We start from the raw sequence: 17,397 nt of genomic DNA, 5'->3' as shown, positions 1-17,397 counted from the left end.
ATTGAAGCACACAACTCAGACATTTTTAGGCATTCTATTTGAATAAGGTAAGAATCTGAGCTTTAGCTCAACTATATATAAATAAAAGAGTTCTGGACCTAAAATACTTGCTTGATCATTTATCGCGCTACACCGTACAACGTAAGAGCTATCGGACTTTACCATTATTACATACCGTTATCACATTTTGTCAGATTAACACATCGGCTACATTTACAGCGAATTGGGTTCAAGGTGTTTTCTTTTTACGAAGACTACTTTTTGAATTGAAGCACCCAACTCAGACATTTTAAGGCATTCTATTTGAATAAGGTAAGAATCTGAGCTTTGGCTCAACTATATATAAATAAAAGAGTTCTGGACCTGAAATACTTGTTTCATCTATTATCGCGCTACACCGCACAACGAAAGAGCTATCGGACTTTACCATTATTACATACCGTTATCACATTTGTCAGATTAACACATCGGCTACATTTGCACCGAATTGGGTTCAAGGTGTTTTCTTTATACGGAGACTTCTTTTTGAATTAAAGCACCTAAGTCAGACATTTTAAGGTATTCTATTTGAATAAGGTAAGAATCTGAGCTTTGGCTCAACTATATATAAATAAAAGAGTCCTGGACCTAAAATACTTGTTTGATCATTTATCACGCAACACCGCACAACGTAAGAACTATCGGACTTTACCATTATTACATACCGTTATCACATTTGTCAGATTAACACATCGGCTTCATTTGCATCGAATTGGGTTCAAGGTGTTTTCTTTATACGAAGACTTCTTTTTGAATTAAAGCACCTAAGTCAGACATTTTAAGGTATTCTATTTGAATAAGGTAAGAATCTGAGCTTTGGCTAAACTATATATATATAAAAGAGTTCTGGAACTAAAATTTTTGTTTGACTATTTACCGCGCTACACCGCACAACGTAAGAGCTATCGGACTTTACCATTCTTACATACCGTTATCACATTTGTCAGATTAACACATCGGCTACATTTGCAGCGAATTGGGTTCGAGGTGTTTTCTTTATACGAAGACTACTTTTTGAATTGAAGCACCCAACTCAGACATTTTAAGGCATTCTAGTTGAATAAGGTAAGAATCTGAGCTTTGGCTCAACTATATATAAATAAAAGAGTTCTGGACCTAAAATACTTGTTTGATCAATTATCGCGTTACACCGCACAACGTAAGAGCCATCGGACTTTACCATTATTACATACCGTTATCACAATTGTCAGATTAACACATCGGCTACATTTACACCGAATTGGGTTCAAGCTGTTTTCTTTATACGGAGACTTCTTTTTGAATTAAAGCACACAACTCAGACATTTTTAGGTATTCTATTTGAATAAGGTAAGAATCTGAGCTTAGGCTCAACTATATATAAATAAAAGAGTTCTGGACCTAAAATACTTGTTTGACTATTTATCGCGCTACACCGCACAACGTAAGAGCTATCGGACTTTACCATTATTACATACCGTTATCGCATATGTCAGATTAACACATCGGCTACATTTACAGCGAATTGGGTTAAAGGTGTTTTCTTTATACGAAGACTACTTTTTGAATTGAAGCACACAACTCAGACATTTTTAGGCATTCTATTTGAATAAGGTAAGAATCTGAGCTTTGGCTCAACTATATATAAATAAAAGAGTTCTGGACCTAAAATACTTGTTTGACCATTTAACGCGCTACACCGCACAACGTAAGAGCTATCAGACTTCACCATTATTACATCCCGTTATCACATTTGTCAGACTAACACATCGGCTACATTTGCACCGAATTGGGTTCAACGTGTTTTCTTTATACGGAGACTACTTTTCGAATTAAAGGACCTAAGTCAGATATTTTAAGGTATTCTATTTGAATAAGGTAAGAATCTGAGCTTTGGCTCAACTATATATAAATAAAAGAGTTCTGGACCTAAAATACTTGTTTGACCATTTATCGCGCTACACCGCACAACGTAAGAGCTATCGGACTTCACCATTATCACATACCGTTATCACATTTGTCAGACTAACACATCGGCTACATTTGCACCGAATTGGGTTCAAAGTGTTTTCTTTATACGGAGACTACTTTTCGAATTAAAGCACCCAACTCAGACATTTTAAGGCATTCTATTTGAATAAGGTAAGCATCTGAGCTGTGGCGACTCTACTCTCAGAGCTTCTTACCCAATAGAACCGTTTTTGCTCATACTGACCGACGATCTCCACGACGTGACGACCTGCCTCTACTCTTCATCAGCTCTACTACCTGCTTCGAACAACTACGACGTTCCGCTGAAGTTCTCAACTCCACTGCGCCGTAGAGCATCGACACCCTGTTCCACCTTATAGTGTCCACCGCTCCCAACGAAGCATCTTGAACTGGACGGCCTTTGACCCAAGAATCGAAAAGAAGCATAAAGAAAATCTACTCTGATCAACTACATCAAATCACTGGATTCAAACTCCCACCAAAATATAGACTTCAACAGAAGGTGTATACCCCTTCTACGGACTAACCACAACAAGACATTTGGATCTCATCTCAACCCGTTCATTGAATTACACTACTCTTATTTTCTGCCCTGCGACCAGGTGACTTGTGTTTTTGCATTTTTTTTGTCTTTTCGTTTTGTTTATCCGCACACTTGTGTGCTAGAGCCCGATAGGATAGTACTTGGAGCCATAGCAACCTGAATATAATCTTAGTTATTGTAAATATTTTTCCTTCTGCGTTTTAACTGTATTTATACTGTTGTACAGTATTGAACTGTACAACCGTATCTTCCGACACCCGTGCAAAACCTCAAGCATACGTAATTGATAATCGAAAACCCACAAAATTGGCAATATGTCCAATATTAAAATAGTGGAATTGGAAATGGAGATAAAGAGATCAATTGTAATTCAGTTAAAAGGAAATGTAGAACCCATTAGTGTCTCCACATTCATGGAGCTCTTCGGAAACGGAGGACCCCTGGAAGTACTGACCGGGGAGGTAGAGGGCGTGATAATGGAGTCCTTCAAAGACGCTGCTTTCCTGGTCACTCTAAAAACCGACAGCCCAGAAAACATTAAGAACATTTTGGACTACTATAACAACCAAGACATCTACTACACCGGACAAAATGGGAACAAAACCAAAGTTACGGCACACCTACCAACACCACCAAAGGAAATAGTGACCCTGCACCCGATTCCATGCTATATTGACGAACCTAAAATAAGAGCAACATTAGAAAAACACAGATGGGGAAAAGTCTCAAATATGGAATTTGGTCATCATCGAAACTACAAGAACATAAAAAATGGATGGCTTACAATATATTTCGACAAAATCAACATGAACAATATACCGAAAACTGCAAAAATCTGCGGAAAATGGGTTACTGTAACAAGACCCGGAGAATCCCACTTACCATTGTGCAGATTCTGCAAAGAACGTGGTCACGTGCAGACAAAATGCCACAAGAAAGGTTTCTGTACGTTCTGCAAGTCAGATGGGCACATATTAAGAAACTGCCGATCAAAACCTTCAACACAGCCGATAACCCCCTGGAGAAAACAAACCAATCAATACCATGCAACACCAAAGTCTACTCCAGCAATTGAAATAAGAAACCGGTTTAACGTATTACAGAACACAATAAACATAGACAGTATGGAGCATTTTCCCTCAATGCAGGCAGGAACAAACACAACCATAAATACAAGAACATCCACTCCACTTAAGGCAAAGACACCCAAACCCAAAAGAACGCCCAAAATAAAAAGAATGCCCATCCCAATGCTAAAAAAACAAACTGATGAGGAAACAGCATCAAACAAACAGCTAGACATGCATGAAACATTGGAAACAGCAACCCCGGATCAACCAACTGCAATCAAAGACCAAGAACCAACTACAGACCATTCAGACGACCAGACCGAAACGAATATCCAAATAATTGAAAATTACCACAGGCTTTACCACTCCAATATTATGGACACAGCATCTAACATGGTAGAAATCATTGAAACTGAACCACCCCAGATCCAAAGATCGTCCGGCAGCCTGGAGGAACTCTTCGATCAAAGTTCAACACCCTCAAAAAGAAGGAAAACATTCCAAACCTTATAGCCGTATATCTATAATTCTAATATACTATACTTAAACTAATAGATCCCTTTTTACAGACACTATGGCTCTAACTACTAGTATCAAAAATAATTCAAATATCCAACAAACAGCCTCATCCGAAAATATGCCCCGGACTCATATAATTATTGGAACGATAAATGTAAACAGTATAAAACCTAAAATAAATGCAATCAAAAATTACCTCAAAATAAATAAGATCGATATCTTGTGCATACAAGAAACTCGATGTATGACTCACCACATGATTAAAGAAATCGAACTAACCTGTAACGTAAACATTTTTTCTAATACAATAACTGACAAAATAGAACCACAATTTCGAGCAGGTACTATATGTCTAATAAAAAAATATATAACAGATCAATATGAAATATCTCATGAAATTATCATTCCAAATCGAATCCAGAAAATCAAAATAAAAGAAAAGAATGGTTATTTTTGCATATACAATTTATATTTGCAATCCGGTAGTAAAGCGGAATATACGAGAATTCAACAATTGGACATACTGGAACAAAAATTAGAACACAATTTAACAACTAAAAACCTAGTAATTGGGGATTTTAACTTCGTCACCGAACATATTGATACGTTCAGCACGCGAATATATGGCGAAACGCAACTTAAAAAATGGGGAATAATAAAAAAAGAAAAAAAGCTATACGACGTACATCGGAAAATACACAAAGACAAAATTGTATATACCCGCACGACTTCTGTTTCTGCCAGCAGAATAGATAGAATATATGCTAATCAAAACATCCTTCCGTTAGTTTTAGATATCCATCATGTGACAAACAACTTTTCGGACCACAACTGCTGCCCAATAGTTAAAATTGCAATGGAATTACGCAAAAAATGGGGTCCCTCCTTTTACAAAATAAATAACAATACGCTAAATCACAAAGACTTTCAAAATGCTATATACACCTACTGGAAAAATTGGCGGTTACAAAAACGATGTATATTCAATATTTTGGAATGGTGGGAAAAAGGGAAAATAATGATAAAAAACGAAGCTATGGATTTTTCAAAATATACAAGCCACGTTGAACGAATTTGTTACATAGAATGTGTAAAAAGATTAAATGACATTAAAATAAACGATAAAAATTTTGAAAATAATCATAAATATATAAACCTACAACATAGTATAAACGCATATGAAGATAAAAGAAACCAGGGAGCTCTAATCAGGGCGAAGATAAAAAAATACGACAATGAAGAACAACCAACAAAAGATTTTTTTCATTTTGAAAAAACGACGCAATCCCAATGTAGTATATACAGTATCGTTACGAAACAAGGCCTACTAACTGAAAATAGAACTGAAATAATCAATAACATACACGCATTTTATACCAACCTATGGGGAATAGAAAATAAAACAGAACATCAGAATAACTACCTGAACGAAATTGAACCAATAACATGGGACAAAGAAGAAACGGATTACCTAAACAGACCAATAACAGAGGAGGAAATAGAAAACGCCATAAACTCCCTAAATAAAGATTCTTCTCCAGGTTGTGATGGACTCACACCTCAACTATATAAAATGATGGATAAAGAATTCTCCAACGACCTGGCCGAATTATATCACAATATATATCTCAAAGAAGCCATGCCACTCTCAATGAGAACCGCCATAACAAAACTAATTTTTAAAAAGGGAAATAAACAAGAGCTAAAAAATTGGCGCCCAATATCCCTTTTGAATAACGATTATAAAATACTCAGCAAAATAATTAATAACAGAATTAAACCAACTCTAAACAGATTGATAAGTACTAGCCAAAATTGCGGAGTTGCCAATAGAGACATACATAAAGCAATATATAATATACAAAGTGCGATCGACTCAGCCCAAGCATTAAACAAACCACTAACCATAATAGCAATAGACTTCGAAAAGGCTTTTGATAGAGTGGATCACCGTTTTCTACATAAAATATTGGAAAAACTGGATTTCCCATCCTATATAACTAAATGGGTAAAAATTATATATACCAATATAATAAGTAAAGTAGAGATTAATGGCACTTTTACAGAAGATATCCCAATAAAACGAGGTATAAGACAGGGTTGCCCCCTGAGCATGACTCTCTTTATCATAGGAATGGAAATCTTAACTAGAAAACTAAATCGCAACAATCAAATAACTGGATATAAACTAAGGAATATAGAAACGAAATGCGTTCAATATGCTGATGATTTGACAATATTAACTGAAAACGCATCATCACTCTATGAAATAAGGAAGGAACTTGGTCACTATGAAATAGCATCAGGACACAAGATAAATATGAATAAAACTCAAATAATAAGTAATAATACCGAAACAAAAGACGCCCTAACAACGGTCGACTGGGGAAACAATTTAAAACAAGAAATAAAAGTTTTGGGGATCTTCTTTAGCTTAAGCTGGATGACGGTAGATAAAAATTGGGAAAAAGCTGTGAATACCATAAAATATATACTGCACAAGAATAAACATAGAAAATTAACAATCAACGGAAAAGCCCTACTAATTAATTCACTAATCGTACCACAACTCTTACATATAGGCAAACACATTCCCCTTCCAACCAAATACGAAAATCTAATGACTCAATCAATATTTCAATTTATCTGGGCACCATCGAAAATAGAAAATATTAAACGCTCAACTCTCCAACTACCGAAAATAAAAGGTGGTAGAGGAATCCCAAACATAAAAACAAAAGTATTAAGCGCTCAACTCAGCAGGTTTTTTGAAATATCACAATTAGAGGCGATAACCGAACTATGGCATGAATGGGTCAGATATCAATTGGGATCCAGTATTAAAATTATCAATCCGGATTTACATACAAATACGGCCCCAAACACAATATATCCAAACTGTCTCTATAAAATTTTACGTCATAATCTATTCAAACTGAAAAATTCAAACTTTATTTGGGAAAATGACAAATTAAAACCAATCTATGAACAGCTACAAAGTCGATCCAGAATAGAAAACAAAATAGTTATCGATGGCGCGACACTTTCATGGGAAAAAATAAATTGTGCTTCGAAACAACTAAAACCTTTTTTTACAAATAAAGAACGAAACTCAAACTACCTGATTGCAAATAAGGCATATAGGTTTGGCGATTTTAAAAAGGGCTATGCTTCAAACTATTACAGAGGTCAAGTGCAAATAAGAAACTGCAAGTTTTGTAGAGCAACAGAAGACAACATAACACATATATTACTAAAATGTCCAGTAATTAAAGAACTAATGCTCCAAATAAGTATGTACGCAAATAAAATATTTACATATAACTCAAAAATAACTGAAAAGCTAATAATGTACAATATCCCCGATGGAAACAAAATGATTGGCATAATAAAACTGTTAACAATAACAAAATCAGAAATAATGGATGCAAAAAGAAATTTAGACAAAGACAATGAATACACCTGGAATAATAAAAAGTTTGTTAGAAACAAATTATGGATAATTAAAAACAAATTTGGATCCTTTGTGTCCAAACTGCAAAAAGGGGTCACATCCGATCAACTGAAAAATATCCTCCAACTGAAACAGCATCCATAAAAACGGGCTCTAGCAAATCAATCCCATGATTTCCAACCTAAATTCTTTTCACCTGGTCACTATTTTAATTGTTCCCATATAATCTATGGATGTAAGTTTATTTAAATCCACTTGCCAAATTGCTACTTGCCAAATTAATTTTATACTGTCAGGATTTTCGCCCATTGTTGTGTGCATGTGTCTTTCAATTCGTGTACTGCAATGATGAGGTCATGACGACTCCTAACTTGAAACTATGATTCAAAAGGATCGAAACTCTGAGCAAAAAAAAAAAAAAAAAAAAATTGACTCAACTATATATAAATAAAAGAGTTCTGGACCTAAAAAAAAAAAAAAAAAAAAAAAAAAAAAAAAATCTGAGCTTTGGCTCAACTATATATAAATAAAAGAGTTCTGGACCTAAAATACTTGTTTGACCATTTATCGCGCTACATCAGATCGGCTACATTTGCACCGAATTGGGTTCAAAGTGTTTTCTTTATACGGAGACTACTTTTCGAATTGAAGCACCCAACTCAGACATTTTAAGGCATTCTATTTGAATAAGGTAAGCATCTGAGCTTTGGCTCAACTATATATAAATAAAAGAGTTCTGGACCTAAAATACTTGTTTGACCATTTACCGCGCTACACCGCAAAAAGTAAGAGCTATCGGACTTCACCATTATTACATACCGTTATCACATTTGTCAGACTAACACATCGGCTACATTTGCACCGAATTGGGTTCAAAGTGTTTTCTTTATACGGAGACTAGTTTTCGAATTGAAGCACCCAACTCAGACATTTTAAGGCATTCTATTTGAATAAGGTAAGCATCTGAGCTTTGGCTCAACTATATATAAATAAAAGAGTTCTGGACCTAAAATACTTGTTTGACCATTTATCGCGCTACACCGCACAACGTAAGAGCTATCGGACTTCACCATTATTACATACCGTTATCACATTTGTCAGACTAACACATCGGCTACATTTGCACCGAATTGGGTTCAGAGTGTTTTCTTTATACGGAGACTACTTTTCGAATTGAAGCACCCAACTCAGAGATTTTAAGGCATTCTATTTGAATAAGGTAAGCATCTGAGCTTTGGCTCAACTATATATAAATAAAAGAGTTCGGGACCTAAAATACTTGTTTGACCATTTATCGCGCTACACCGCACAACGTAAGAGCTATCAGACTTCACCATTATTACATACCGTTATCACATTTGTCAGACTAACACATCGGCTACATTTGCACCGAATTGGGTTCAAAGTGTTTACTTTATACGGAGACTACTTTTTGAATTAAAGCACCCGACTGCCTCTACTCTTCACCAGCTCTACTACCTGCTTCGAACAACTACGACGTTCCGCTGAAGTTCTCAACTCCACTGCGCCGTAGCTCTTACGTTGTGCGGTGTAGCGCGATAAATGGTCAAACAAGTATTTTAGGTCCAGAACACTTTTATTTATATATAGTTGAGCCAAAGCTCAGATGCTTACGTTGTGCGGTGTAGCGCGATAAATGGTCAAACAAGTATTTTAGGTCCAGAACTCTTTTATTTATATATAGTTGAGCCAAAGCTCAGATGCTTACCTTATTCAAATAGAATGCCTTAAAATGTCTGAGTTGGGTGCTTCAATTCGAAAAGTAGTCTCCGTATAAAGGAAACACCTTGAACCCAATTCTGTGCAAATGTAGCCGATGTGTTAATCTTAAAAATGTGATAACGGTATGTAATAATAGTAAAGTCCGATAGCTCTTACGTTGTGCGGTGTAGCGCGATAAATGGTCAAACAAGTATTTTAGGTCCAGAACACTTATATTTATATATAGTTGAGCCAAAGCTCAGATGCTTACGTTGTGCGGTGTAGCGCGATAAATGGTCAAACAAGTATTTTAGGTCCAGAACTCTTTTATTCATATATAGTTGAGCCAAAGCTCAGATGCTTACCTTATTCAAATAGAATGCCTTAAAATGTCTGAGTTGGGTGCTTCAATTCGAAAACTAGTCTCCGTATAAAGAAAACACTTTGAACCCAATTCGGTGCAAATGTAGCCGTTGAACCCAATTCGGTGCAAATGTAGCCGATGTGTTAGTCTGACAAATGTGATAACGGTATGTAATAATGGTGAAGTCCGATAACTCTTACGTTGTGCGGTGTAGCGCGATAAATGGTCAAACAAGTATTTTAGGTCCAGAACTCTTTTATTTATATATAGTTGAGCCAAAGCTCAGATGCTTACCTTATTCAAATAGAATGCCTTAAAATGTCTGAGTTGGGTGCTTCAATTCGAAAAGTAGTCTCCGTATAAAGAAAACACTTTGAACCCAATTCGGTGCAAATGTAGCCGATCTGGTGTAGCGCGATAAATGGTCAAACAAGTATTTTAGGTCCAGAACTCTTTTATTTATATATAGTTGAGCCAAAGCTCAGATGCTTACCTTATTCAAATAGAATGCCTTAAAATGTCTGAGTTAGGTGCTTCAATTCGAAAACTAGTCTCCGTATAAAGAAAACACTTTGAACCCAATTCGGTGCAAATGTAGCCGATGTGTTAGTCTGACAAATGTGATAACGGTATGTAATAATGGTGAAGTCCGATAGCTCTTACGTTGTGCGGTGTAGCGCGATAAATGGTCAAACAAGTATTTTAGGTCCAGAACTCTTTTATTTATATATAGTTGAGCCAAAGCTCAGATGCTTACCTTATTCAAATAGAATGCCTTAAAATGTCTGAGTTGGGTGCTTCAATTCAAAAAGTGGTCTTTGTATAAAAAAAACACCTTGAACCCAATTCTGTGCAAATGTAGCCGATGTGTTAATCTTACAAATGTGATAACGGTATGTAATAATGGTGAAGTCCGATAGCTCTTACGTTGCGCGGTGTAGCGCGATAAATGGTCAAACAAGTATTTTAGGTCCAGAAAACTTTTATTTATATATAGTTGAGCCAAAGCTCAGATGCTTACCTTATTCAAATAGAATACCTTCAAATGTCTGACTTAGGTCCTTTTCTTAAAAAAGTAGTCTTCGTATAAAGAAAACACCCTGAACCCAATTCGGTGCAAATGTAGCCGATGTGTTAGTCTGACAAATGTGATAACGGTATGTAATAATGGTAAAGTCCGATAGCTCTTACGTTGCGGGGTCGATGTGTTAGTCTGACAAATGTGATAACGGTATGTAATAATAGTAAATTCCGATAGCTCTTACGTTGCGCGATAAATGGTCAAACAAGTATTTTAGGTCCAGAACTCTTTTATTTATATATAGTTCAGCCAAAGCTCAGATTCTTACCTTATTTAAATAGAATACCTTAAAATATCTGACTTAGGTCCTTTAATTCGAAAAGTAGTCTCCGTATAAAGAAAACACGTTGAACCCAATTCGGTGCAAATGTAGCCGATGTGTTAGTCTGACAAATGTGATAACGGTATGTAATAATGGTGAAGTCTGATAGCTCTTACGTTGTGCGGTGTAGCGCGATAAATGGTCAAACAAGTATTTTAGGTCCAGAACTCTTTTATTTGTATATAGTTGAGCCAAAGCTCAGATGCTTACCTTATTCAAATAGAATGCCATAAAATGTCTGAGTTGGGTGCTTTAATTTGAAAAGTAGTCTCCGTATAAAGAAAACACGTTGAACCCAATTCGGTGCAAATGTAGCCGATGTGGTGTAGCGCGATAAATGGTCAAACAAGTATTTTAGGTCCAGAACACTTTTATTTATATATAGTTGAGCCAAAGCTCAGATGCTTACCTTATTCAAATAGAATGCCTTAAAATGTCTGAGTTGGGTGCTTCAATTCAAAAAGTGGTCTTTGTATAAAAAAAAACACATTGAAACCAATTCTGTGCAAATGTAGCTGATGTGTTAATCTGACAAATGTGATAACGGTATGTAATAATGGTAAAGTCCGATAGCTCTTACGTTGTGCGGTGTAGCGCGATAAATGGTCAAACAACTATTTTAGGTCCAGAACTCTTTTATTTATATATAGTTGAGCCAAAGCTCAGATGCTTACCTTATTCAAATAGAATGCCTTAAAATGTCTGAGTTGGGTGCTTCAATTCGAAAAGTAGTCTCCGTATAAAGAAAACACTTTGAACCCAATTCGGTGCAAATGTAGCCGATGGGGTGTAGCGCGATAGTATTTTAGGTCCAGAACTCTTTTATTTATATATAGTTGAGCCAAAGCTCAGATGCTTACCTTATTCAAATAGAATGCCTTAAAATGTCTGAGTTGGGTGCTTCAATTCGAAAACTAGTCTCCGTATAAAGAAAACACGTTGAACCCAATTCGGTGCAAATGTAGCCGATGTGTTAGTCTGACAAATGTGATAACGGTATGTAATAATGGTGAAGTCTGATAGCTCTTACGTGGTGCGGTGTAGCGCGATAAATGGTCAAACAACTATTTTAGGTCCAGAACTCTTTTATTTATATATAGTTGAGCCAAAGCTCAGATGCTTACCTTATTCAAATAGAATGCCTTAAAATGTCTGAGTTGGGTGCTTCAATTCGAAAAGTAGTCTCCGTATAAAGAAAACACTTTGAACCCAATTCGGTGCAAATGTAGCCGATGTGGTGTAGCGCGATAAATGGTCAAACAAGTATTTTAGGTCCAGAACTCTTTTATTTATATATAGTTGAGCCAAAGCTCAGATGCTTACCTTATTCAAATAGAATGCCTTAAAATGTCTGAGTTGGGTGCTTCAATTCGAAAACTAGTCTCCGTATAAAGAAAACACTTTGAACCCAATTCGGTGCAAATGTAGCCGATGTGTTAGTCTGACAAATGTGATAACGGTATGTAATAATGGTGAAGTCCGATAGCTCTTACGTTGTGCGGTGTAGCGCGATAAATGGTCAAACAAGTATTTTAGGTCCAGAACTCTTTTATTTATATATAGTTGAGCCAAAGCTCAGATGCTTACCTTATTCAAATAGAATGCCTTAAAATGTCTGAGTTGGGTGCTTCAATTCAAAAAGTGGTCTTTGTATAAAAAAAACACCTTGAACCCAATTCTGTGCAAATGTAGCCGATGTGTTAATCTTACAAATGTGATAACGGTATGTAATAATGGTAAAGTCCGATAGCTCTTACGTTGCGCGGTGTAGCGCGATAAATGGTCAAACAAGTATTTTAGGTCCAGAACACTTTTATTTATATATAGTTGAGCCAAAGCTCAGATGCTTACCTTATTCAAATAGAATACCTTCAAATGTCTGACTTAGGTCCTTTTCTTAAAAAAGTAGTCTTCGTATAAAGAAAACACCCTGAACCCAATTCGGTGCAAATGTAGCCGATGTGTTAGTCTGACAAATGTGATAACGGTATGTAATAATGGTAAAGTCCGATAGCTCTTACGTTGCGGGGTCGATGTGTTAGTCTGACAAATGTGATAACGGTATGTAATAATAGTAAAGTCCGATAGCTCTTACGTTGCGCGGTGTAGCGCGATAAATGGTCAAACAAGTATTTTAGGTCCAGAACTCTTTTATTTATATATAGTTGAGCCAAAGCTCAGATGCTTACCTTATTCAAATAGAATGCCTTAAAATGTCTGAGTTGGGTGCTTCAATTCGAAAACTAGTCTCCGTAGAAAGAAAACACGTTGAACCCAATTCGGTGCAAATGTAGCCGATGTGTTAGTCTGACAAATGTGATAACGGTATGTAATAATGGTGAAGTCTGATAGCTCTTACGTGGTGCGGTGTAGCGCGATAAATGGTCAAACAACTATTTTAGGTCCAGAACTCTTTTATTTATATATAGTTGAGCCAAAGCTCAGATGCTTACCTTATTCAAATAGAATGCCTTAAAATGTCTGAGTTGGGTGCTTCAATTCGAAAAGTAGTCTCCGTATAAAGAAAACACTTTGAACCCAATTCGGTGCAAATGTAGCCGATGTGGTGTAGCGCGATAAATGGTCAAACAAGTATTTTAGGTCCAGAACTCTTTTATTTATATATAGTTGAGCCAAAGCTCAGATGCTTACCTTATTCAAATAGAATACCTTAAAATATCTGACTTAGGTCCTTTAATTCGAAAAGTAGTCTCCGTATAAAGAAAACACTTTGAACCCAATTCGGTGCAAATGTAGCCGATGTGTTAGTCTGACAATTGTGATAACGGTATGTAATAATGGTGAAGTCCGATAGCTCTTACGTTGTGCGGTGTAGCGCGATAAATGGTCAAACAAGTATTTTAGGTCCAGAACTCTTTTATTTATATACAGTTGAGCCAAAGCTCAGATGCTTACCTTATTCAAATAGAATGCCTTAAAATGTCTGAGTTGGGTGCTTCAATTCAAAAAGTGGTCTTTGTATAAAAAAAACACCTTGAACCCAATTCTGTGCAAATGTAGCCGATGTGTTAATCTTACAAATGTGATAACGGTATGTAATAATGGTAAAGTCCGATAGCTCTTACGTTGCGCGGTGTAGCGCGATAAATGGTCAAACAAGTATTTTAGGTCCAGAACACTTTTATTTATATATAGTTGAGCCAAAGCTCAGATGCTTACCTTATTCAAATAGAATACCTTCAAATGTCTGACTTAGGTCCTTTTCTTATAAAAGTAGTCTTCGTATAAAGAAAACACCCTGAACCCAATTCGGTGCAAATGTAGCCGATGTGTTAGTCTGACAAATGTGATAACGGTATGTAATAATGGTAAAGTCCGATAGCTCTTACGTTGCGGGGTCGATGTGTTAGTCTGACAAATGTGATAACGGTATGTAATAATAGTAAAGTCCGATAGCTCTTACGTTGCGCGGTGTAGCGCGATAAATGGTCAAACAAGTATTTTAGGTCCAGAACTCTTTTATTTATATATAGTTGAGCCAAAGCTCAGATGCTTACCTTATTCAAATAGAATGCCTTAAAATGTCTGAGTTGGGTGCTTCAATTCGAAAAGTAGTCTCCGTATAAAGAAAACACTTTGAACCCAATTCGGTGCAAATGTAGCCGATGTGGTGTAGCGCGATAAATGGTCAAACAAGTATTTTAGGTCCAGAACTCTTTTATTTATATATAGTTGAGCCAAAGCTCAGATGCTTACCTTATTCAAATAGAATACCTTAAAATATCTGACTTAGGTCCTTTAATTCGAAAAGTAGTCTCCGTATAAAGAAAACACTTTGAACCCAATTCGGTGCAAATGTAGCCGATGTGTTAGTCTGACAATTGTGATAACGGTATGTAATAATGGTGAAGTCCGATAGCTCTTACGTTGTGCGGTGTAGCGCGATAAATGGTCAAACAAGTATTTTAGGTCCAGAACTCTTTTATTTATATACAGTTGAGCCAAAGCTCAGATGCTTACCTTATTCAAATAGAATGCCTTAAAATGTCTGAGTTGGGTGCTTCAATTCAAAAAGTGGTCTTTGTATAAAAAAAACACCTTGAACCCAATTCTGTGCAAATGTAGCCGATGTGTTAATCTTACAAATGTGATAACGGTATGTAATAATGGTAAAGTCCGATAGCTCTTACGTTGCGCGGTGTAGCGCGATAAATGGTCAAACAAGTATTTTAGGTCCAGAACACTTTTATTTATATATAGTTGAGCCAAAGCTCAGATGCTTACCTTATTCAAATAGAATACCTTCAAATGTCTGACTTAGGTCCTTTTCTTATAAAAGTAGTCTTCGTATAAAGAAAACACCCTGAACCCAATTCGGTGCAAATGTAGCCGATGTGTTAGTCTGACAAATGTGATAACGGTATGTAATAATGGTAAAGTCCGATAGCTCTTACGTTGCGGGGTCGATGTGTTAGTCTGACAAATGTGATAACGGTATGTAATAATAGTAAAGTCCGATAGCTCTTACGTTGCGCGGTGTAGCGCGATAAATGGTCAAACAAGTATTTTAGGTCCAGAACTCTTTTATTTATATATAGTTGAGCCAAAGCTCAGATTCTTACCTTATTCAAATAGAATACCTTAAAATATCTGACTTAGGTCCTTTAATTCGAAAAGTAGTCTCCGTATAAAGAAAACACGTTGAACCCAATTCGGTGCAAATGTAGCCGATGTGTTAGTCTGACAAATGTGATAACGGTATGTAATAATGGTGAAGTCTGATAGCTCTTACGTTGTGCGGTGTAGCGCGATAAATGGTCGAACAAGTATTTTTGGTCCCGAACTCTTTTATTTATATATAGTTGAGCCAAAGCTCAGATGCTTACCTTATTCAAATAGAATGCCTTAAAATGTCTGAGTTGGGTGCTTCAATTCAAAAAGTAGTCTCCGTATAAAGAAAACACTTTGAACCCAATTCGGTGCAAATGTAGCCGATGTGTTAGTCTGACAAATGTGATAACGGTATGTAATAATGGTGAAGTCCGATAGCTCTTACGTTGTGCGGTGTAGCGCGATAAATTGTCAAACAAGTATTTTAGGTCCAGAACTCCTTTATTTATATATAGTTGAGCCAAAGCTCAGATGCTTACCTTATTCAAATAGAATAAGGTAAGCATCTGAGTCCGATAGCTCTTACGTTGTGCGGTGTAGTGCGATAAATGGTCAAACAAGTATTTTAGGTCCAGAACTCTTTTATTTATATATAGTTGAGCCAAAGCTCTGATTTTTACTTTATTCAAATAGAATACCTTCAAATGTCTGACTTGGTTGGTTTAATTCAAAAAGTAGTCTTCGTATAAAGAAAACACCGTGAACCCAATTCGGTGCAAATGTAGCCGATGTGTTAGTCTGACAAATGTGATAACGGTATGTAATAATGGTGAAGTCCGATAGCTCTTACGTTGTGCGGTGTAGCGCGATAAATGGTCAAACAAGTATTTTAGGTCCAGAACTCTTTTATTTACATATAGTTGAGCCAAAGCTCAGATTCTTACCTTATTCAAATAGAATACCTTCAAATGTCTGACTTGGTTGGTTTAATTCAAAAAGTAGTCTTCGTATAAAGGAAACACCTTGAACCCAATTCGGTGCATGTAATAATGGTAAAGTCCGATAGCTCTTACGTTGCGGGGTGTAGCGCGATAAATGGTCAAACAAGTATTTTAGGTCCAGAACACTTTTATTTATATATAGTTGAGCCAAAGCTCAGATGCTTGCCTTATTCAAATAGAATGCCTTAAAATGTCTGAGTTGGGTGGTTCAATTCGAAAAGTAGTCTCCGTATAAAGGAAACACCTTGAACCCAATTCTGTGCAAATGTAGCCGATGTGTTAATCTTAAAAATGTGATAACGGTATGTAATAATAGTAAAGTCCGATAGCTCTTACGTTGTGCGGTGTAGCGCGATAAATGGTCAAACAAGTATTTTAGGTCCAGAACACTTTTATTTATATATAGTTGAGCCAAAGCTCAGATGCTTACGTTGTGCGGTGTAGCGCGATAAATGGTCAAACAAGTATTTTAGGTCCAGAACTCTTTTATTTATATATAGTTGAGCCAAAGCTCAGATGCTTACCTTATTCAAATAGAATGCCTTAAAATGTCGTCTCCGTATAAAGAAAACACTTTGAACCCAATTCGGTGCAAATGTAGCCGATGTGTTAGTCTGACAAATGTGATAACGGTATGTAATAATAGTAAAGTCCGATAGCTCTTACGTTGCGCGATAAATGGTCAAACAAGTATTTTAGGTCCAGAACTCTTTTATTTATATATAGTTGAGCCAAAGC

At 36.2% G+C, this 17,397-nt stretch overlaps 1 protein-coding gene and 1 long non-coding RNA gene across 2 annotated transcripts in view; one reads left to right on the top strand and one right to left on the bottom strand.

Annotated features, from left to right (window-relative positions):
- LOC149731960 (uncharacterized) overlaps nt 1–8,247 on the bottom strand; it is a 45,059-nt gene extending 36,812 nt beyond the window's left edge. The window contains exon 1 of the long non-coding RNA XR_016385496.1: nt 8,062–8,247. This is a non-coding gene — a long non-coding RNA (uncharacterized LOC149731960). The remainder of the gene's footprint in view (nt 1–8,061) is intronic.
- Nucleotides 1,646–7,895, top strand: LOC149731961 (uncharacterized). Its single transcript, XM_089882269.1, has one exon. The coding sequence runs from the start codon at nt 2,869–2,871 to the stop codon at nt 4,135–4,137; it is 1,269 nt and encodes a 422-aa protein (XP_089738395.1). The 5' UTR covers nt 1,646–2,868; the 3' UTR covers nt 4,138–7,895.
- Nucleotides 8,248–17,397: the final 9,150 nt, after the last annotated feature.

The sequence above is a fragment of the Ciona robusta genome, chromosome 8 (genome assembly GCF_009617815.1).
Source record: "Ciona robusta chromosome 8, ASM961781v2".
Lineage (NCBI taxonomy): Eukaryota > Metazoa > Chordata > Ascidiacea > Phlebobranchia > Cionidae > Ciona > Ciona robusta.
This window is presented reverse-complemented; position numbering and strand designations above follow the sequence as displayed.